General features: G+C 32.5%; 1 protein-coding gene and 1 non-coding gene across 5 annotated transcripts; one reads left to right on the forward strand and one right to left on the reverse strand.

Annotated features, from left to right (window-relative positions):
* Nucleotides 1-2,036: 2,036 nt before the first annotated feature.
* LOC113787906 (small nucleolar RNA R71) lies at nt 2,037-2,143 on the reverse strand. Its single transcript, XR_003474425.1, has one exon. It is a non-coding gene; the product is annotated as a small nucleolar RNA R71 (small nucleolar RNA).
* Nucleotides 2,144-5,786: 3,643 nt separating this feature from the next.
* On the forward strand, nt 5,787-22,652 carry LOC101512593 (65-kDa microtubule-associated protein 5). 4 transcript variants are annotated; one of them, XM_073370711.1, is made up of 12 exons: nt 5,787-6,049; nt 6,804-7,007; nt 7,854-8,099; nt 8,205-8,420; nt 9,011-9,166; nt 9,253-9,412; nt 15,593-15,744; nt 16,424-16,511; nt 21,382-21,458; nt 21,537-21,611; nt 21,823-21,879; nt 22,141-22,278. In XM_073370711.1, exons 1-11 carry the CDS (start codon nt 5,981-5,983, stop codon nt 21,835-21,837), a joined length of 1,458 nt encoding a protein of 485 aa, XP_073226812.1. In that variant the 5' UTR covers nt 5,787-5,980; the 3' UTR covers nt 21,838-21,879; nt 22,141-22,278. The 4 variants fall into 4 exon arrangements, with proteins under 4 accessions (XP_073226812.1, XP_073226810.1, XP_073226809.1 ...); XM_073370709.1 differs by lacking the exon at nt 21,823-21,879 and adding an exon at nt 22,579-22,652 and having other exon boundaries at nt 5,790-6,049; nt 22,141-22,428; XM_073370708.1 differs by lacking the exon at nt 21,823-21,879 and having other exon boundaries at nt 5,791-6,049; nt 22,141-22,652.
* The last annotated feature ends 1,443 nt before the right edge of the window (nt 22,653-24,095 follow it).

Consider the following 24,095-nt stretch of genomic DNA (forward strand, 5'->3'; position numbering starts at 1 on the left):
GTGATCTTCTCTCTTTGTGATTCGAGTAGTTTCTTTGAATATGGTCATCTTAGTTTATTCCTTGCCAAGTGTTGATGATATTGATGTAAAAACCAGAGGCTAAAACTTCTTTTAACTAGTAGAGATTGATTGATCTTGAGGTTGTGATGATCAGTTTTGGTCCTGGAGAACATTTTCCGTTTTTACATATTTTGTCCATAATGTTCTCCTTTCTTATTTGTTCAGTCTTTATCTTTTATTGCTGATTTATTTGTTTTGTTTGAGCCATATCTTTGAATTAATCCACTCAAAATCACAAGTTAAATTAACATAACATTTAGAATCATAATTAACATTCTTATTTAACTTTTGTTTATTTTCATCAAAACTTAAATTGAGAGTTTGTCTTAACAAAAGCAAGGACAGAGACTGCAACCCTAATTTCAGTGCCTCATTCAACCCTAATATAGATATTATGTTGTTTTTCACTATAATCTATCATCATCATCCATCTACCTACTCATTTTGGAGCCACTATAATTTATTCTTGGAGATTTTGAGCTTAAAGGTGGTTGTTCTATTGTTGTTGTTTATTGACCTTGCTGACAACATAATTGTGGCTCGTATTTCCTCTTTGTATCTTTCATTGTCTACATTGATTTGTGTTGTGATGAGCTCCATGGTATTTTCTCATTTTTACTTTTTAATGTTTAAGCTCAATATGAGTTAAAACTCTTTGTAGTTAAGGATTAATAAGGTTATAATGAAGTTTGCAGTTTAGTATGTTGTATTGGGATTGGCTTCTTATTAAATAAGTTATTTTTAATCCAATCTTTAAAACTTAAATTGATCACTTAAGTTTTATTGCTAGTCTTTTGAGCTTGGAAAATGATAAAGATGAAAAATGCTTGATTTAATATGGATTAAGTTCATATGCTTGGAAAATATAATAACTTTAAATGATTAGGTAACATTTAAGTTCATAGGGAAGTTAATTTCTAAAATAAAGTCTATCATGATATGATGTGTATTGCATGAACCCCAAGAATGGTAGTACCCCATTAATTATCACGATATGAGTTGGAAAACCCATAAGGTCAATTTGGTCTCATGAATGTTATATCATGCTACATCATACTAGTGTGTGCAAACAAAATTATAATCAAGTTAAATTTTTAACTACCCTTTGTCATATGAAATTAGATTAAGTGTCTCTTATTTAACTTTGCATTTTTTTTAATCCTAAAATTATCTCAAAATTGTTACTAAATATGTATTCTGTTTATTTTTCTTAACAAAAAAATTATTTGTCTAGAAAAATATTGAAATACGTGACATAATCCATCATCGTCGAAACAATACTTACACTTTATTACTTCTTTTGGACTTTGTACACTTGCACCACTAATTTTACACACAACAAGTTTTTGGTGTTATTGTCGGGAATTGAATGATATTAATCTTTTCAATTATTTTATTAATAAATAGTCTGTTTGTTTGTCTGTTTTTACTAACATTGTTGTGATTTGTGATGTAGTTTAGGTACTTTAAATTGTATGCATAGGTCCATATCATTGCTTGAATTTAGACTTGAGCTTGTGATAGAAAGACTCTTCATAAATAAGAGAAGACTCATAAAAAGGACTACTGATCTTGACTTGGCAAGTCATTTGCAAGAGCAAGTCCCACTTGTACAAATGGGAGATCATTTAGGAAATGGAGGACCGCTAGATGTCATTGACATGGCTAACGACAAGGCTAGAGTAATTAGGGAATATGTTGTCTTTGATCCTCAAATCCTTGATACAAGTATTTTGAGGCATGACATTGAAGTGGCTCAATTTGAATTCAATCCAATGATATTCCGAAAACATTGAACAATTTGGAGGAACTACCACTGAAGACCCCCACCCACAACTTAAAAAGTTTATGGAGGTTGCAAACAATTTCAAGATTGTTGGTGTCCCTGTTAATTGTTCGGACTAAGGTTATATCCTTACTCACTGAATGTCAGAGCCAAGGCATGGTTGAACTCATTGGAACTCAATTCAGTAACTAAAAAGAGAAATGACATCACCTATTTTAGGAAAGGTGAAGATGAAACTCTATTTGAGGCTTGAGAAAGGTTTAAGGATTTGCTTAGGAGGTGTCCTCATCATGGGATACCAATTTGTATCCAAATGGAAACCTTTTATAATTGTTTGGTACCCTAAACAAGGTTAATGCTTGATGCATCATCAGGAAGAGGTTTATTGAGCAAGTCTTATGAAGAATGTGTGGGGCTTATGAGACCATAACAACAAATAGCTATCAATGGCTTGCTGTTATAGGGTTAATGCAACCATGAAAGTGGTTGAAGTTCATGAAAATGGTGAAAACACAACACTTACAACACAAATGGCATGATTGTCCATCAATGGTTAATTATCAGGTTGGCCAATTTAATTTTAAATGTTTGGGACTTCCTATTGATGGAAATCTATGAAGGTTGTTGTTCCAAAATTCATTCATCCAAAAGATTAGAAATAGAGTGTCTAGTTTGAATAGTCGTAATTTGACTATGGATTGTTGTCTTGTTCTTCTAAAAGTTGTCTTGTTCACATCACTAATTTACTTCATTTCCTTCTTCAAGGCTTCGTGGTACCATTTCTCACATTAAATCTCCCTTAAAATTATTTTTGTGGGGGAGTAGTGAGGAAGCTCAAAAAAATTCATTGAGTCAAGTAGAAGTAAATGTATTTTTCCTTGGAGAAAGGATGTTTGGACGTGTATAGGATTAAATATTTTAATTATGCTTTGTTAGGAAGATGGGGCTAACAGTTGAAAATTGAGCAACATAGTCTTTGGTTCAAAATGTTGCCTAAAAAGTATGGTTTTGAGGGGTATACTGTTGCAAGTAGAACTAATTTAATGTTGAGTTGGTGCAAGAATTTGCGTCTTGTTCGTGATGGGTTGGGTGGTGAAAGGAAAAATTGGTTTAGTAAAATTTTGGCATGTCGTGGGTCATGGTAGAGACACTTTGTTTTGACATGATAATTTGGTTGAGGAGGTGCTTAGTGTGAGAGGTTCCAAATGGTTGTATTTTATGACTAGATAAAAACAACTGAGTCATGAATATGTTTAGCCTTGGGTGGGAAATAGAGGGCTTGGAGGTGGATGAAAAAATTATTTGTTTGGAGGAAAAGATGCTTATAGAATGTATTTCTTGGTTGGAATGAATCGTATTGCAGAAAAATGTGATGGACAAGTGAATATGACAATGATTAAGGGGATGACTATTGTTGTCAAAGTCACCTACAACCAACTACCGAATGTTCCAAGTTTAGAATTAGATTCTCTTTGTGGCATCATTTGGAATAAATTAGTACCTCTCAAAGTATCTGTAGAGGCTCATGAACAACATATTGTCCACTAAAAAATGATCTAGCTGCACGTGGCTTGTTGGTGGAACAACAAATTTTATACTTACGATGGTTACGACATTTGTTTTTTGAATAAAATACCTTTGGTCGATTGTGGTTTAAAATTTTAGTCTGGTTGTATGTTCAAAGTGCATTTTCCAATTGTGCAATAAACCATATTTGTCAATTTCAAGGTTAATTTATTTTCTTGCTCAAGAAAAGGTCATCAAATGCTTGCTGACATGTTATTTGAATGACGGGTATATGAATTATGATCTTATGTAGGGCTTAAATTTGATTTTATGATCTTGGAGCCAATCTAAATGAGGCTCACCATCTCCTAAATATAAAGATGGTTAAATAGCATCTGCGACCCCTTAACTTAATTTCAGTTAGCGTTTTAGTTCTTTACTTATTTTTTTCTTCCTGATTTACTCATTTATTTAAATTTTAAGTGACAATTTGATCTTTTATATTTTAAAATGTCAACAATGTTATCCATTTTTTTACAAATATTCAAAAAAACTAATCAAAATTTTCAAACAAAACCTATAAAATTACTTATCATCTTCAATATTATGTAAATTTCATCAAATTCATAACTTAAATCTTTAAATAAACTCATATATTCATTCTTTATTTGATGAATTTGATGTTGTTGGAGATGAAAATATGAGTTTATTTGAATATTTGAGTTTATGCATTTGATGAAATTTGCATTATGTTGAAGATAATTAATTTTATGGGTTTTGTTTGAAAATTTTGTTGAATTTTTTGAATTTTTGTAAAAAAAAAGGATAATATTGTTGACATTTTAAAACATAAAAGATCAAATTGTCACTTAAAATTAAAATAAATGACAAAAATGAAAAAAAAAATAAAAACTAAAACATTAACTGAAATTAAGTTAAAGAACCGCAGATGCTATTTAGCATATAAAAATCATAAAGGTAATATAGAAAACCTTTCATATGTATGGTTAGGTGTTGTTAATTGCTAGATAAAGTTTTCTACTACTTTTCCTTTCTTGCATGTGGTTAATTTTTCCAAAATTGGAGTATGTTTATGAATTGTAGAGGTATTTCAAATAGGTTTCTTGCTATTGATGTTAGTGTGTTTTAGATAAAGTTCTTGTCCTTGTTGGTGTTGTAATGTGATTTGATTGGCTTTTAGTTGTTGCTAGCTTGAAATTTGTACAAAATCTATTTGTGATGTTTTTTTTTGTCATAATTTTTTTTAATTTTTTTTGAATTATTGTTTATTTTCGAAAAACTAGAGTCATTTGCATTCAATTTGAGCATAAACGTTATTATTATTTGACTAAATATTGATAAAATTGTTATACTATTTTGAAACTTGTATTGTTTTAATAAAGTGAACTAGTTTACGACTTAATTAGAAAAATAAAAATTATATTAATAAACTACATATCTTAAATTTTTTAAAAGTGGTTGTTTACTCTAATTGGACATCTTTTGATATTTTAAATAAGTTGTTAGAGTTCGAAATATTTTTTTCATAAAAAGATTACAACATAGTTAAGTTAAAATGAATATAAAAGAAGTTATAATAATCGATTTTGAGTGAAACCAATTAAGTTTGAAAACTTATTCTCAAATTATTATCGTAAATTTTTATACGTTTATATTAACTTTATAAATTTATGTGATTTTATAAAATAGATTGTTTTATTTAAATTACTCTGCATCAATTAGTTTAAAATATTTATATCTCAAACTAAAAAACTTATTTTTGAGTGAAACCAATTGAATATTAAAAATGTCACATAGCATTTTCATGGTGTTATATTTTATGATTTTATCAAATAAGAAAATAACTTAGCAGTGTAAACATAAACTCAACTAATTATGTTTGAGCAAAGAAATACTATCGGAGCTAATTAGGATATGTAATTTAAATAAATACCGTGTTTTTAGTAATATTACTAACTCCATTCCTATATATAAAACTCTCTTAAAGATTTTTCTTTATCCATTTCTATAAGACCGTTTTGTAATTTCAATTACATTAATAAATTCTTTATCAACATATTCCTAATTCTATTTCATTACTTTTCAAAAATCTACATAAATTACTATTATAAGAACATACAAATTAATTCTCTTTCTTAAATATAAATTTGAATAACACAAATTATAAATAAATTAAATACAATAATTAATTTTCTTAATTACTGTAATTTAGTCAACAAGATTTTATACAAAGATAAAGGTTATAACAAATTTGGTAAAAAATAAATAAATATTAATAATAATTTAAAAATAAATTTATTAATTTAAAAAAATAAATTTATTAATTTAAAAAGATAAATTTAAAATAATGAGTTTGGCGCCAAAACCGAAAGACAATAGGCATGTGAAGCAGCAGTAGTAGTAGTACTAAACTACTCTGTTTTGAATTGAAGAAAGAAATAATCCGTTATATGAAAGAAAACTAAAATCAAGGGATCTTCCTTCACTCATCATTATTATTACTACCAATATCAATGAATTTCATCAACGCTTGAAACCGTCACCGTTTTTTGATTTCTCATTTCTTTCTTTCTAGGGTTTACTTTCGTCCTCTCTCTCTCCGCAGAAATGGCATCCACTCCTCCTTCATTTTCTCCATCTCGCACTACCTGCGCTTCTCTCCTCCGTCAATTACAGGTTCTTTAATGATTCATATCATGTTCGCGTTTTACTGATAAAATTGACATGTTGCATTGTGTAGATTCATCACAGTTCTTTTTTTTTTTTTTTTTTTTTTTTTTTTTTTTTTTTTTTGTGTTATGCTTTCCTTTTCAGCTCATGTGTTTTGGCTAATAATTGAAAAAATGTCAGATTTTTTTGTTGTTTTGTTGAATAGTTTAGTCATTCTTATGACCCATGATTGCTCAATCTATGGCGTACGCAATTACTGGTGTGATACAAGTGATAGATACTTTGATCTCTTAACTATTTGGTCTGTAGTTCTATCACTGACCTCTTATATGGATCTCATTAGTCTTTACAGCTGTATCCAAATATACCTTAAATAGAATGACTGTTTGAGATTAATCTTACTATCTCATTATTGGTTTACTTGAAAAAAGGTGTATATAATTGAAAAGTGTACATTGATAATGCCCTTTATTGGTGGTTAATATGTTATCTTTATCTTAAATAGAATGAATCTTTGAGATTGATTTACTAGTTTTTAATCATAAACAAATAATAAAATTTATTTTAACTTAATGGTATCTATAAGGAGAACACGGGTGTACCACTCCAACCATGGGACACATTAGAATTAGCTTTGATGTGATTGTGATATGTTCAGCTGTTTTATTTATTTATATGGGATGATATGTTTAGTTGTTGATGGATATGTGAATTGTAACCTTTGGTGAATGAATTAATGATCTAAAGTTTTGTTTTTTAGTTGATATGGGATGAGATTGGGGAAAGTGACACAGATAGAGACAATATGCTTCTTCAACTGGAACAAGAGTGCCTTGACATTTATCACAGAAAGGTTGAGGAAACGAGAAAGCACAAAGCTGACTTGTATAAGTGGTTGGCTGATACTGAATCTGAACTCACCAATGTTGCTTCTTCTCTTGGGGATTGTGTGTCGTTCTCACGAGTATGTATACATTGACATTGACATTGACATTCTGTTTTGTACTGTTGCTGTTGCTGCTCTTGCATTAGTTTTCTGTGAAAAAATATGATCCCGAAATTCTAAGGGTCTGATTTCAATCCCTAAAATTGACAAAATTTCAAAATAGTCCCTCCAATTGATTATCTTCGATCACATTAGTCATTTTTGACAATTTTAAGAATTCAATTGACAGACTTTAAAAGATTAATTAGATATCTTTGATCTTATTAGACAATTTGTGGCAATTTCAAGGATTATTAAATTGACCAACTTTAAAAGATTAATAATGTGATCAATGATTTTAAATTTTGGGATCGCTTTAAAATTTTGTTAATGTTAGGGACCAAATTGAGGGATCATGCAATTTCATTAACTATTATGGTGATTCATTCAAAATAATAACGTTAGGAATGGAACCTAAAACTTCCCAAAGTTGGATTTACTTTTTGTTGAAAAATTTAATGCAAATCAAATCATAATTTAACCGTTTATAGGTTACTTTTCTTGTCCTCATCGTTTAGTTAGATAGTAGACCGTGTATTCTTAACTCTTAAAAATACAGATGCATATGTATAGTTATTTATGAAATTGAATTTTGCAGATGATTCGTTTTCACTTTTCTCTAATATTGTATTTCGTTCTAGGAAATGTTTACCGTAATCCTTATCAGATTCTATGATTAATGATTTCCTTCTATTTTTTTAGTTAATAACTGCAATCCCTGTTTGTTGATTCCCTAATGTCATGCTTGCTCCTCCACACAATTAGCACTTTGCTAATTGAATCCGCTGTATAAATATTCAACTAACTCTGTTCTGCATTTGAAAGGGGAAGGGAACTCTGAAGCAGCAATTAGCTACCATCAGACCTGTCTTAGAGGTCTTGAGGTTAAAGAAGGATGAGAGATTTAAGGAATTTTTAAAAATAAAGTCCCAAATCTCTCAGATATGTGCTGAAATAGCAGGCCGTGCACAGTCCGAAAGTGTCACGGATCAAGATGTCGATCAATGTGATCTGACACTAAAGAAATTGGGGGAACTCAAATCGCATCTTGATGAACTTCAAAATGAAAAGGTGCTTATCAACTTCAAAATATAGTCACATAATATTGGTAATTCCATATTTTTTTAATTCGTTTTAAGTGTCAGCTTAATATTGCTTTCTTTGCTCTCCTATCAGATATTGCGTCAGCAGAAAGTGAAGAGTCATATCAGTACTATTAGCCAACTTTCAGCAGTAATGTCAATTGATTTTTGGAAGACTTTAAATGACATCCACCCGAGCTTGAGTGATTCATCAAATAGTACACCACAAAGCATTAGCAATGACACTCTTGCTAGATTAACTGGGGTTATTCATTCATTAAAGGAGGAAAAGCAACAAAGACTACATAAGGTGACTTTTTCTGATCAGAATGAAATACTGTGAATAAACTTATACCAGTGGCTGATCTCATTCACAGTATGGATGATCTCATTCGAATGAAATACTGTGAAATGTGAATTCAAACTGTTGCAAGTAATACGTATGGATGATCTCATTCGATACAGTAAATGATCACTGTAAAAGCTGCACTGCAGCGCCAACAGTTACGATTTAGTGTAAAATGGCTGCTGGTATCCTAGTTTTTGAATGTTTGATACTCTCTTATGCCATTGGAATTTGGAATAAGGTAGTTATTAAGTCAGAAGAAAGCGTGTGACAGTAAACTCAAATGTGTTATAACATAAAAGTTGAAATTTCTGTTGAAGTTAAAGGTTTAAGATGCAATGAATGAAACATAAGTCTTATGTGTATGGGACGGCTTGAGTTTGCTTCTTTTTCTAATATCGCGTGAGGTTGGAATTAAGAGGTTGAAAGGGTGTGATTGTTTTAATTCATGAAAATATATAAGAACGGATTGCATGTCTAATTTTGTTATTGATAGAACACTTTTGTTCAACATGTTATTGAATATTAATGAATATAATTTTACTTTCTTGCAGGTACAAGAACTCACTAAATTCTTGGTAGAGTTATGGGATCTTATGGAGATGCCAATTGATGAGCAAAAGGCCTTTAGCCATGTTACTAGATTAATTTCAGCATCAGTAGATGAAGTGTCAATCCAAGGTTGCCTTTCTGCGGAAGTCATTGAGCAGGTGAAACCTTCAATGACTTGAACTTGTATTGCAATTTTACTTGAATAGTTTGAATTTTTGTTGCCTGATCATTTATATTTATGCAGGTTGAGGGTGAAGTTCAGCGCTTAAATGTTTTGAAAGCCAGTAAAATGAAGGAATTGGTGTTTAAAAGACAGAATGAACTTGAAGAAATTTACAGAGGAGTTCACATGGTTATGGATAGTGAAGCAGCTAGAGAGATTCTGACTAGCCTCATTGAATCTGGTAATAAAAACTGCCTAAAGTGTTTTTGAACTTTTTTCTTGAAATTTAAATGTCTTACTAATATATCTTTGGTTTCTGTTGGAAAAACACAAGTTGCCGTAAAATGTGGAGAATAGAAGAAAATACAGAAAAAAAAAGCAACATAAAACTTGTAGAAAATAGAGTTCTTACTACATTACTTGAATAAAGAGTACAACATAATTATAAGAGCAAAGCTACGTGCTTGCTTGTTTGGCTAGAATAAAAAATGTACAATGAATAGTAACTATCATTGCTTTTTGTTCACTCAACTTTCCACACATTCATCACTTCAAAATGTATGGGTCTTTCACCTAACCATGAAAACTACAACATAAAGCAAAATAACCATAATGCAACTTAAAATTATATTAGAAAAGTCTCGAATTCTAACACTCCTCCTTGAAATATGCCCTTAGAAAGAGCTTTGGTCATTATATCTGCAATCTGATTTTCTGAGTTACAATGCTCCAGACTTCCTTTGATTTTTCTGCTTCTCTAATAACATGATATTTCACCTTTATGTGTTTGGTTTTTCCATGCTGGACAAGATTCTTTGCAATAGAAATAACAGATTTATTATCAACCCATATGACAATAGCTTTGTTTTGAAGTTGTCCCACATGACATCTGATAAAATCTTCTTTAGCCAAAAAGCTTCATTTGTTGCTGCTGCACTGGAAATATATTCAACTTCAATTGAGGATTAGGCCACCACATCTTGTTTATTTGATTTCCAAGAAAAAACATCACTGCCAAATGAGAAAACATAGGCAGACATACTCTTGGCATCATCTACACTTTCTGCCCAATCACTATCTACATAACCTTGGAGGTTTCCACTTTCATTTTTCAAAAAACATTAGCTATAATCAGAAAATTCTCTTTCCTGCACTAAGATAAAATTGGCTAGGAGAATGCATAAACCTGGAAAGTCAGCTAGCAGTAAACATTATATCTGGTCTGGTTGCTGAAAGATACAAAATACTTCCAAATATGCTTTTATAAATAAAAGTATCTACACTATTATCACCATCATCCTTTGATATTTTTTCATTCACAACCAATGGCATTGAAACAGGCTTGCATCTCTCCATGTAAAATTTTTTCAGTACCTCCAAAGCATATTTCTTATGTGAATGAAGATTCCAGCACTTGACTAAAGGATCTCCATCCCAATAAAATATTTCATTTCATCCAAATCTGTCATCTCAAATTCATTCTCCATATTTTGCTTGAATTGATTTAGGAAATTGGATTCATTTCCTACAACCAACAAATCATCAACATATAAGGATACTATGAGTTGCACTTCATTTTTTCGGCTTCTTCACATACAAAGTAGCCTTGTTTTCACTTCTTTTAAAATCTTTTTGCACAAGATAACCATCAATTCAACTATACCAGACCCTTGGAGCTTGTTTTAGGCCGTAGAAGACTTTGTGAAGCTTGTAAATTTTATTCACTTCTTGCAACCTTAAAACCTTCACGTTGGTCAACATAAATGTTTTCATCAAGTAGCCTATTTAAGAATGCCGATTTAACATCAAAATGATAACTTTTCCTTCTCAATCTTGCTGCCAAGACAACCAACAATCTAATTGTATCATGCTTTGCAACAGGTGTAAAAGTATCTGCAAAATCAACACCACCATGTTGTTGAAAATAACCTTTGACCTCCAATCTGACTTTACGTTTATTTACAGAACCATCTAGGTTGAGTTTGGTTTTATAAACCCACTTAACACCGATCACCTTTTGATTTTTTGGTTTGTCTACAAGTTGCCAAGTATTATTTTTCTCAATCATCTTCATCTCCTCCTACACGATAACTTTCCATACCTTGTAGGCTCTAATTTAATTGTATTACACTTAGCATAAATGTCATCCAAGGTTCTAGTACTTCAGGTTGGAAAATCAGCGTAACTGTCATAATCTTCATCTTCTGAGTTTTTCTCTTTCCAATTGTTTTTTGCTGGAAACCCTTTACTTGAACATTCGGCTTGACTTTTCTCCCAATTCCATTTAGAGAACTCATCAAACTTCACATCTCTGCTGAATAAATTTTTTTGTCTCTAAATTATATATTCGGTATCCTTTGGAGTTACTAATGTACCCCAAAAATATACCACTTTGTTTCCAATTTATCTCTCTTCACATTTGGAACATGAGCATTACTTACACAACCAAATATTTTCAAATGTTCCACAAAAGGCTTCCTTTCGTACCATGCTTCAAATGGTGTTTTTCCCTTCAAAGCTTTGGTAGGCAACAAATTCAACAAGTACACTGAGGTGTTTACAACATCAACCCAAAAAGTTTTAGGAATATCTTTCTCGAAATGAAAACACCGAGCTATTTCCATGTCTGTCCTGTTCTTCTTTTGACTCACTCCATTTTGTTGAGGAGTGTAAGGAATAGTAAATTGATGTTGGATTGCAACTTGCTCACAAAAAGATTTAAATTCTCCTGTCGTATATTCTATTATTAGATCTTAGCCTTTTAATTTGACAATCAACCTCTTTTTCAACCATAAGTTTGAACTTCTGAAATACATCAAACACATCTGACTTCCGCCTTAGAAAAAATACCCAACTCATCCTGGTAAAATTATCTATAGGACCACCCGCATCACTATGTATGAGCTACAATTTTTCAGAAGCTTTTCAGGTTGATACAACAGGAAATGACAATCTACTTTGCTTTCTAAATTGGCGTACATCACACCCCTAAACAATATCATTAATGATTGGTAAATTTTCAATCAAATCATTAGAACTCATTTGCTTCAAGGTGGGATAACTAAAGTGACCCAACCTTTTATGCCACAAAGATGAATCATCAATGTACTTAGACCCGGAAGGATCAATAATAATGTATCTCATGTCTTTGAAATACAATGAGTAGTTCTTTTCCATCATCTGCCCCACACTCAAAAGACTTTGATTTATTTTAGGTACAATTAAAACATCTGAGTTATATTTGATACCTGATGGAGTTTCAACAGCTACAACTCCTTTGTCTTAGATATCGATATGTTTTCCATTGCCAATGGTAACTTTGGAGTAGAAGGACTTATCGAGTTCCTTAAAAATATTGACATTATGAGTCATATGGTTGGCGTACCCACTACTTATTAGTCATGCTTCCTTGCTACTGCTGGTTGAATAGCAAGAAGCCATAAATAATTGCTCCTCAATCTCTTGGTGGTGCTCAACAACTTGGGCTTGGTGCCTCTGTTGGTTTGCTTTGTTTTGCAAACTTTCTCCACATGACCAAGTTGATTGTAGGCTTTACCTTTAACTTTTGGTCTGTACCAACAATATTTCTCTAAATAAGTATCATTTTTGCCATGTTGGCAAGTTGGAAACTTCTTTTTCCAGCCTTTCCCTTTATTGTTGAACTTCTCCTTTTTTTTTTTTTTTTTCCTTTTCCTTTCTACTCACCAAAAGGCTTTTTCCCAAAACTATTGCAACTTTGGTTTTTGCCTTTGATGCTAGCCACAAGAGCGCCTTCAACATGTTCTTCCATTCTCAAAGATCTTTTCTGCTCAGTAGCTTGCAAAACATTAACAAGCTCAACAAGTGTGATTTTCTTCGAGAGAAGAGATTTTTGCTTCAAACCTCTTTAGGAGACACACCTGAATTTTTTCCACGACTCTTTGATCACTGAGCTCCTCTCCTAGCAATCTGGTTTGTGTAACAATCTTCGAAATTATGTTAGAAAATTTTCTAATAGTTTCCATTTCTTACATTTTTAGTGCTTCGAACTCTCTTCTCAAGTTGAACACTTGCATCTTCTTTGTTCTTTCACTCCCTTGAAACTCCTCCTTCAGTTTGTTCCATGCTTTTGTAGTTTCAAGATTCAAGATCTTGATAAATATATCATGTAGTGCTGCATGGATTATGGCAAGTGGTCTTCCTTCTTTTGCCACTTCCTCATTGTGACTTCTTATTTGAGCTAATGTTGGGTTGTTTGGGAAAGGTGGTGGGTTGCTGCCATTTTCTACCACATTCCATAAACTTTGAGCTCTCAAATAAGTTTTCATTTTTGCAGCCTACAAATGATAGTTTTTCCTTTTAAACATAGGAAGGTGGAGGTAAATTGTTGGAAGCTATTTATGGTGTTTTAAGGTTTTTTTGTGAAGGTTTTCTAGCTGATTTTTTCTCACTCTTCTCACTTGTTTTGTTTTTTCACAAATCCCTTAAGATCAACGAAGCTCTAGATACCATGTTAGAAAACACAAGTTAGTGCAAAATGTGGAGAAAAGAAGAAAAATCAGAAAAATAGTAACATAAAACTTGTAGAAAAAAGAATTCTTACTACATTACTTAAATAAGGAGTACAACATAATTATATAGAACAAATCTACATGCTTACTTGTTTGACTAGAATAAAAATGTGCAATGAATAGTAACTATTGTTGAAGTTGTAGGATTTTAGAGAAAAGGAGAAGAGAAAATAATAAGGGCTTCAATATTATTGATAATAGCTTAATGCTGACTTGATTACAATATTAATCTCTATTTATAGAGAAACATAGACTCAATCCTAAATCATGAATAAATCATAATAATAATGAGAAATATTCAAAGATATCTCTATGATTATAAATTGATCATTGTAAATAACTCAAAATACTCTAATATAATATAGATATTATAAGATATTTTCTAATATTCTAACACTCCCCCTCAAGCTAAAGCCTACTAAGTTTTAGCTTGTTACAAGAAAACAATGTTTTGCTTCACAAAATAATAAAAGAAGATGGAAAACAACCCAGGGATGCAGGTGAAGTCGGAGAGAATTGCTATAAATACAACCTAGCCAGATAGCCGAAATGATCATCAGCCTGAGAGAAATTCATGGCAAGCAATTGAACAAAGCAAAGTCCGTTCTTCTAAAAACTGCATTTGGAAGTTTCAAACCAATAATATTGGAAATGCATGTTTCAAGGAGAGAAAGACAAGACCAGTTCATCTGAGACAAAGATGGGGCCAGTGCATCTGGGACAAATTGCCATGCTAAAGTGTGAGTCATGAAAATAAAAGACACTGTCAGAATAACCATCAATGGAAAAAGAAGTTATCACTAATATGATTTATCTGTGAGAAAATGGACACCACTAGAATTATTGTCTCTGAGAATAGAAACCACTGTTTTAATCTATTAGTAAGAACTAAATTGCATGACAAACACAGAAGAAGAAGCAGCGCAACTCTAATGAAATAAAACCATGATCGATCAACGAAGTGAGAAAATGCGTCCAAAACAAGAGAGATAACGGCTGTTTGAACAATAACATATTTCCGTTGATCAAAATTGGAAAGGGCAGATCTAGAACCGTGAGGCCGGGCCGAGTTCAACAAAAAAGGCCGCGTCTAAAACGGCTGTCGAACGCAGCTTCACACATAGTGAAGAGAGGCGGCACGTGGATTTGATGCGCAGTGGACGGTGAGGTGCGTGTGGTGTCTTTCGGCAGTCACGACAATAGGTTGAAAAAGGAATGATCTAGTTGGAAAAGAGAAACTATGATTATATTCTCAAATTATTGAGAACTCGACAGCGGAATAGAGGCGGGATCATTCAAGGAGGATCGAAATAGGCTATGATACCATGTTGAAGTTGTGGGATTTTAGAGAAAAGGAGGAGAGAAAATAATAAGGGTTTCAATATTATTGATAATAGCTTAATACTGATTTGATTATAAAAGAATCAATACTAATTTTTATTTATATAGAAACAGACTCAATCCTAAATAAAGAATAAATATTAATAATAATGAGAAATATTCTAAGATATCTCTAAGATTATAAATTGATCATAGAAAATAACTAAAGATATTCTAATATAATATAATAGATATTATAAGATATTTTCTAATATTCTAACAACTATCATTGTCTTTTGTTCACTCAACTTACCACACATTTGACTCTGCAAAAGGTACGGATCTATCACCTAACCATGACAACTACAACATAAAGCAAAATAAATATTATACAACTGAAAATTGTATTTGAAAAGTCTCAAATAGTTTCCTTATCTTTCCCTCTTAAAAATACCCTTTGGAACTGTTGTTAGAGATTTATATGTGCATCCATAATGTCTGTTCTTAGTTTCTATTTTCCTTTAATCACATAAGCTTTAATGGCTTTGCAGGTAATATTGACATGTCTGAATTGCTTCAAAGCCTGGATGATCAAATCAGAAAGGCCAAAGAGCAAGCTCTAAGTAGAAGAGATATCTTAGATCGGGTAGAGAAATGGAAATTTGCAGCTGAGGAGGAAAAGTGGTTAGATGAATATGAAAGGGTACATACCATTCTTAAATTTATTTCAAATTCTTTTTTTCTTAAATAAGCCATAAATTGATGCAGTTTAAATTTATCACCAGAGTACAATAGGTGTTATTTTATAATGTATATAGATTATAGAAAATATTTTTATAAATTTTTTCAATCATATATTTAGCTTATTGTTGTCAAAAAGGAAACTAATGGCTGTCATATGCACGTAGGTTTCTATTGTTTATGCCTTTATGGGTAATTCTATTTCAGTTTATTTGGCTCTTTTTTTAATATTTATTAAATATTTAACTATTTATGATCCTTTACCTAATAATCTAAGCTTTGATACTCAAGTTGTGGGCCCCTCTTCTAAATTAAGTTGATTTTTAGCACTAGGTAGAGTAACATGTGCATTATGAGAATCTCCTATTGGCATAAAATACCTTGTTTGATGCAATCAACTTTTGTTGTTGTTGTTTCTTTCCTTTGGCCTCCTTAACATAGCATGTATTTTAGAACTTTGAAAGAATTTCGTGTTGAGGAATTTTTATTTTTAAGCAAATACAAATGTTTAATATTCCATTAATCATAAAAAATGTTCCATAAACTTTCTATTGTTTTCACTATTTAGTTTCTATTTTGAGAAACATAACAAAATAATAATGGACCGTTTGCTTACTTTGCTGTTTATACCCTCATACCAGGATGAAAATCGATACAGTGCAGTAAGAGGAGCACACAAAAATTTGAAGCGTGCAGAGAAAGCACGAATACTTGTCAGCAAGATTCCATGTGAGTCATTATTTTATTTTAATATTTCAATTTGTATTAGTTTCAATGATCAATACTTTCATGTTAATGGGAAGCCTGTGAATTAGTTGCTGCTTATGCTTAAATACTAATCCCATTAAGATGTGAGTAGTATTTAGAACACAGAGATAGCAGACTACTGTTAGTTGTGGACAGGCTTGAGTGAATAACAAACCCTTCATAATTTTATAGAAGTTATTTCAAGTTGGACCAAATGTAGTTTGGTTATGTGGTACTGGTAACCAATGTTTTAACATTCAGACTGGAGATTGAATTAGCGAGACCTTCAAATCATATGCTTCAATAGGTTCAACTTCCGCTAAACTAGACAATGAATAAATAAAAGAGTATTCAAAAAGTAAAAAATGCAAAAAATAAAAATCTGGCGAACCAACAGCAATTCAATTCAGTTTGATCAGATTACAATTCAAATGAGGTTGAACCAACTGACAAACTGACCGGTTCCCTACCTTATTTTTAGAGTGAAAGAAGCCACATGGATATCCACTTATATCTGACCAATCAGTAAATTAGATGACCTGTTATAAACGAAAATCTGTTCGAGTGCAAACCATCCGCTAACTAGCAAAAATAGTTAGAGATTAAAATTTGGATGCTAGACGACTACGTCAAAAGATATGATTTAGCTGCTAGTATCTTTATCTATCTGAGAAATCTTAACTAGGCAAGGCCACAATGGTTTTCCGTTTGTGAGTAGCTACTGAATCTGCGATCTACAAACTGCCAATTAGAAATTTTAAACTGTGATTGACTAACAAAGAGAGAGCTTTTCATATGTAGTGTTGGCACTTGGCAGTAAAAATCTATATAATTACTTTTAATTGCGTTATAGGACTATCTAATTTTGAAAGAAGTGAATTCAATAAAGAACGGTAATATTGGTAATACAAGATTATGATCATATTATAATAATTTACATTGTTCCAAGTTTCATGTCATGCTTCTTTGAAGCTCATTTCTTCTTGAAGTTTGATATTCCTCTGAAGCTTTGCTGTTTGATGATAGAAAGCTATTACACTCACTAGGTTAAAATAGTAAATTAAGCCCACTAGGCCATAGATCTCTTTATAAAATTTTAAAAAGAAGCAACACCAAAGTTACTATTTAATTCTTTTTCCAGATTTTTAATTATGGGATTTGGAATAGAAATGGGTCAGGTTAATAAGTCAAAACCTTTATTTTATGTTCTAAAGCATGCATATTAGCATGATTAGGTAATAACTCTCGTTTCTCATAGGAATAGGTAGTCATAAGGTGGTTTAGTGGTCATGGGTTCATATCCTCTAATGTTAAAATATTATATTAGTATCTAAATAAAATAGATAGTATGTAAGTATTTCGCCATTATGATTGTTTATCACTGTTTACCTCTCTCATTCATCTTCTCTCGGCCCTTGGGTTCTAGATTCTGGTGCATCTGATCATGTAACTAGTAATAAAGGTCTCTTTTCTTCTCTCTCTACATCGAGTTTTTTACCTACTATAACTTCTGCCAGTGACTCTCAAACTTGGTCTCAAGGGGTTGGCACTGTCCAAATTCTACCTTCCAATTCAGTTGCATCTGTTCTCTATGTACCTGGATGTCCTTTTAATTTACTTTCAGTTAGTCGATTGATTTGGTCCCTTGATGGTATTATTACTTTCACTGATAATAATATTACCCAGTAGGACCAGAGTTTGGAACGAATTATTGGCGTCGGATGTGAGCCTCAAGACCGCTATTACCTTTCTCTATCATCCACGACTTGCTCTGTCACAGATTCCCCTCATACTATCCATGCTCAACTACGGCACCCAAGCCTTACCAAACTTCAAAAACTGATGTCTAGTTTGTCTCAATTGTCCACTTTACATTGTAAGTCGTGTCAGTTAGGGAAACACACTCGTAATCATTTTCCTGATCGAGTCAATAAAAGGGCTTCGTCCCCTTTTGCTTTAGTTCATTCTGATTTTTGGAGTCCTTCTCATACTGTGTCTACTTTAGAGTCTAAGTATTTTGTTACTTTTATTGATGATTACTCTCGTTGTACGTGGTTATTTTTAATGAACAATACATCTGAACTGTTTTCCATTTTTGAGCAATTTTATCAAGAAATTAAAACTCAATTTGGTGTTTTTATTTGTACTTTAAGAAGTGATAATGCTCGGGAATATTTGTCCCATCAATTTCAAACTTTATGGTTTCCAATGGTATTCTTCACCAAACGTCATGTTCTCATACACCCTAACAAAATGGGGTAGCCGAACGCAAAAATCGGCATCTCATTGAAACCATTCGAACTTTACATCTCCATTATAATGTTCCATTCTGTTTTTGTGGGGATGCAGTCTTAACGGTATGTTATCTTATCAATCGTATGCCGTCTTCTGTCCTTGATGACAATATCCCTTATACGATCCTCTTTCTCTATACCCCTCTTCACCCATTATCTCCTGGTCTGAACAAACAAACTATCAGCTCGATCACTCAAGTGTGTCTTTCTCGGATATCATTGGTCCCAAAAGGGTTATCGTTGTTATTCTCCTATACTACACCGATACGCTACATTTATTAATGCTACCTTTTTTGAGTCTGTACCATATTTTGAACCGACCCCATATAGCTACTGAGCCCCATAAGGACATTAATGTCGAACCTCCTCAGGTAGTTATCCCTATTCCGCCCACTCTTATTCCTATTGAACCTGTCGAGTCTGCCCTCCAACCTCCACGACCACTACAAACATATCATTGTCATCGGTCGCCCTCCGTTGTATCTGTTCCCATTACAAACTCTCCTCTGACGCCACCACAGGATCCGGCCCTGCCACCTGACCATGACCTTCCCATTGCTCTTCGTAAGGATATTCGCACAACACATATTCCATCTCCTCATTATTTTGATTTGTGTTATCATCATCTTTTTCCCTTGCATTACACTTGCTTGTCTTCTTTGTCTTTTGTTTCAATTCCTAAATCTCCAAGTGAAGTATTATGTCACCCTGAGTAGAGGCAAGCAATGCTTGATGAGATGTGTGCTCTACAAATAAGTGATACTTGGGAACTGGTCCCTTTACCTCATGGGAAGTCTTTAGTAGGTTGTCGTTTGCTCTATACGTTAAAGGTTGGTCCTGATGGTAAGATTGATCGATTTAAGGCTCGCTTGTTGGCCAAGAGATATACTTAGATTTTTGGGTTGGATTACAGCGATACATTCTCTCATGTTGCCAAAATGACATATGTCAGATTGTTTTCTCCATTGTAGCAATTCAACATTGGTCACTCCATCAACTTGACATTAAAAATGCCTTTTTGCATGGTGATCTTGAAGAGGAAGTTTCTAAGGAGTAACCACCAAGGTTTGGTACTCAGGGGGAGTCTTCCACCATGGTTTGTCGGCTACACAGGTCACTTTATGGTCTTAAACAATCTCCTAGAGCTTGGTTTGGCAGATTCAGCTTGGTAGTACAAGAGTTTGGTATGATTCGTAGTGAAGTCGATCACTCTGTATTTTATCGTCACTCAGTCCAAGGGTGCATCTATATTTATTGTTTATGTGGATGACATTGTTATAATTGGTAGTGGTCAACAAAGAATACTCTAGTTGAAAAAACATCTTTCAAATCAGTTTCAGACTAAAGATCTCGGTAAACTCCGTTATTTTGAGTATTGAGGTAGCCCAATCCAAGGATGACCTGGTAATTTCACAAAGAAAATATGCTATGGATATTCTTGAAGAAACAGGTCTATTAAATGCCAAGCTAGTTGATACTCCTATGGATCCAAATGTCAAACTTCTATCTAATCAGGGAGAGTCTTTATTAGATTCAGGAAGATATAGAAAATTGGTTGGAAAATTAAACTATCTCACAGTCACTCGTCCTGATATTTCTTTTGCTGTTAGTGTAATAAGCCAGTTCTTAAATTCTCCTTGCCAAGAACATATGGATCCTGTAATCCAAATTCTTAAATACATCAAAAGTGCACCTGAAAAGGGTCTCATTGATGAAGATAGAGGACATACTCAGATAGTTGGTTACTCAGATGCCGATTGGGCAGGTTCACCCATTGATAGACGATCCACTTCTGGGTATTGTGTACTTGTCGGAGGAAATTTCATATCTTGGAAGTACAAGAAACAAAATGTTGTTGCAAGATTTAGTGTTGATGCAAAATACAGGGCCATGACACTAGTAACATGTGAACTCCTCTGGTTGAAACAGTTACTGAAAGAATTTCAATTTGAAGAGGTCAACCCAATGACACTAATATGTGATAATCAAGCTGCATTGCACATTGCCTCAAATTTTGTTTTTCATGAGAAGACCAAACATGTTGAGATATATTGCCATTTTTTTAGAGAAAAGATCAAATCGGGCGACATCAGCAGTAGCTTTGTCAATTCCAATTATCAGTTGGCAGATGTTTTTACAAAGTCATTGCGAGGTCCTATAATTAGTTATATATGTAACAAGCCGAGTGCATTTGATTTATATGCTCCAGTTTGAGGGAGAGTGTTAACACATTATATTAGTATGTAAATAAAAAACTTCCGTTATGTTTATTTATCACTCATAGTGTATATAAAGAACCTCCGTTGTGTAGTTGAAACACACGGGTTATTCACATCTTTCAATATTTTTTTTTCATTTCACAACAAACATTGGTATTTCAAAAAAAAAAAAAAACTCTTGTTTCTCATGCTTGATTATCATATGTGAAGGACTGAAAACATGCTCTTTTGAGAAAAAATCATATCTAAGTGTTTAGCTCTAGGTTGTAACTAGTAGTATTCTTGCTGCTAGTTTCCTCATTGGTTTAACACTAACTATCCTTTAATGTTTTGACATAGCAGCTTTGTTAGATAATTTGATTGCAAAAGTGAAAGCATGGGAGCTGGAAAAAGGAATACCTTTCTTATATGAAAAGGTGATGATGACTGTACTTTATGTTATTGACTGTAGTACGGGGAAAGATTAGTCAGGTTCTGACTCATAATGATTTCAGGTTGCATTGTTGCATAGCTTGGATGAATACAACGTACAACGGCAACTGAGAGAAGAAGAAAAGAAAAAATCTCGAGTATGATGACTTACAATCATAGTATTCTTTTCTCCCTCTTTTGTTCTTAAATATTTCTTCTTCATTACCATTGAACTAAAACTCTATTGAGAAGTAAAATTAATTTGTATCTTCCACGTATTCCTGCCGATCTTGTTTTGGGCTTATTGGCAACTTTATTTGGTCATTCTCTATAATCAAGTGAATTTTCTTTAATACTCATGTTATGCAGAGGTATGGCAAATAATGTTGTCGAGCAAATTGATCATTACTGCGATTTGATGTTAAGGTCTTTCTCTTTATTTTGGACACAAATTTTGGATTAAGGTTTTTTTTTGGGCTATGACTATGCATTACTATTACTAATAAATATGAAATGAAGAAATGACAAACACAGAAAATAAGTTTTGAAGGTTAAATTTGGTTTTAGTACCTAAATAAATCAAGTGTTACAGTATTTTTAATACAGAATTCAATTTGCATTGCAATTGATTGTTTTTGTCAGCTTCAAACTTTTGGTCACAACCGATTATTCTGGTGTTCTTAACAGGAGCAGAAGCGGCTTAATGAGCAACATGCTGTAGAGCAAGAAGCAATGTTTGGTTCAAGGTCTGCAACAAAGAAGCCTCTGAGCCAGAACACTAATGCTAACACCAATGTTGGCACACCAACTGGGCGCCGATTGCATACTCCTTCAAACCGTTATGGAAACTCGGGCGCAAAGGATCGTAGAGAAAGCGGCAGAGTGAACAACATAATTCCAGTGAACTATGTTGCTCTTCCCAAAGATGATTCTGTTTCAAGAGGCAGTTAGAGCTGCCCCTCAAGTTAGACTCATGTAGATCAGTTTTTTTTTTCTTCTTTTTTCTTTGTAAATGCGCTTATTCTACAAACTCTTTGTTTCCTTTTGCTTACATGAAAGCTTTGCTTTCTTCAAAGGGAGATTGATGCTAACTTGGGAGGTTGATTGTGAATTCTTACATGACAGATGACAAGGCTTATTGTCTACTCGATACACATTGTATAAATGCGGGCTAATAGAAATAAGTTTCAGAAAAGTCATCCTTACTCTTTCTTGTTAGTAGCTGGAATAAGGTATGTAGTTTCAAGTTTTCTAGAGTTGGAGCCTAGGAAAGAAGCACGAGGAAATCTTGTCATTACTACAGTTTTTGGGCATATAAATAATATGACACATTTTCAAGAACTAGTGACATTAATTAAACATTTATGCACCAAAATCATAGTAATGTAGATGTCCATTTTTAATAAGAAATAGAGAGGATTTCTGTATGTTGTTTTTGTGTATCATATATGATGTTTGAGCGGAGGATATCTAGTAAAACATAAGAAAGCGCCTATTACTTGCATCGTCTACAACAGAAAAGTGGCTCAGTAATTGAAAGCAGGATCAGTTCTGCATCTATTAAGGAGGGCAATTCGATCAAGTTTGATGTAACAAAAAATAAAGGGTTGCGTTAAAATGATTGCGGGGATTGTTGTTGAAATTTTCTGTTCACGAAAACTTCATTTACTCCCAGATTTGTATGTTTTTTTATTATATATTGTTATTTGTTAAGTATTTAAGTGTAAAAAGTTTTTAAGCTGTCGATTAATCATAATTGTTAGATCATTAAAAATATTTAATTTTATCCTAACTACTTCCAATGCGATGCGACGACAATGTTCAATTTTTTTTACACTATAAAAATTAATCTCTTTACTTAATTTCATATTAGCATTTTTTAGCAAATAATTTGGTATTGTTGATCTTTCCAATGCAGCAATAAGGTTGTGTGAAGATATTAATGTATTACCTGATATATTTGCGTTCCATAAGTAAAATCACAAATGACAATGGATATAGACTGATTCCTATAATATTCTTCTACATATTCAAGCCATTATATATTTGTGTTCCATAAATAAAATAACAAATGACAATGAATATGGGCTGGTAACTATAATATTCTTCTACATATTCACCAATTAAATTGAACTAGTTCAACCTGGTTCAATTCCAAAACAATATAATTCGACCAAACTATTATAATGAGAAAACTGAACAAAACAGTATAATTCTACCAAACTATTATCATGAGACAACTGAACTAACCGGCAAATTGGCTGATTTTCAATTTTGTTTGAAAAATTGGATTTAAGAATAAATTTAGGGTGAATGTTCATCAAATTCTCAAATTTTTTTGGCTTTTTATTGGATTCTAATTTTTAATAGTGTATTTAGGAGCAGGAAATTAAAACACAAGAGGCGGATAAATATATAATTAAATATAAAAACACATCACTCATCTTATATTGGAATTCGTTTAGTCTTCAACATAATGAGTTGCACAAATTCATTCGTTTAGAACGGATGTGATAAAAGATATGTATAAATAACATATTTATCTCTCAATAAACAATACATTCATATCATTCCTTTCTTTTTTTATTTACTTCCATTGCAAGAACAGCTTAAACGCTAACATATATACCTAAATATAAAAA

This window comes from Cicer arietinum, chromosome 7 (assembly GCF_000331145.2).
Source record: "Cicer arietinum cultivar CDC Frontier isolate Library 1 chromosome 7, Cicar.CDCFrontier_v2.0, whole genome shotgun sequence".
NCBI lineage: Eukaryota > Viridiplantae > Streptophyta > Magnoliopsida > Fabales > Fabaceae > Cicer > Cicer arietinum.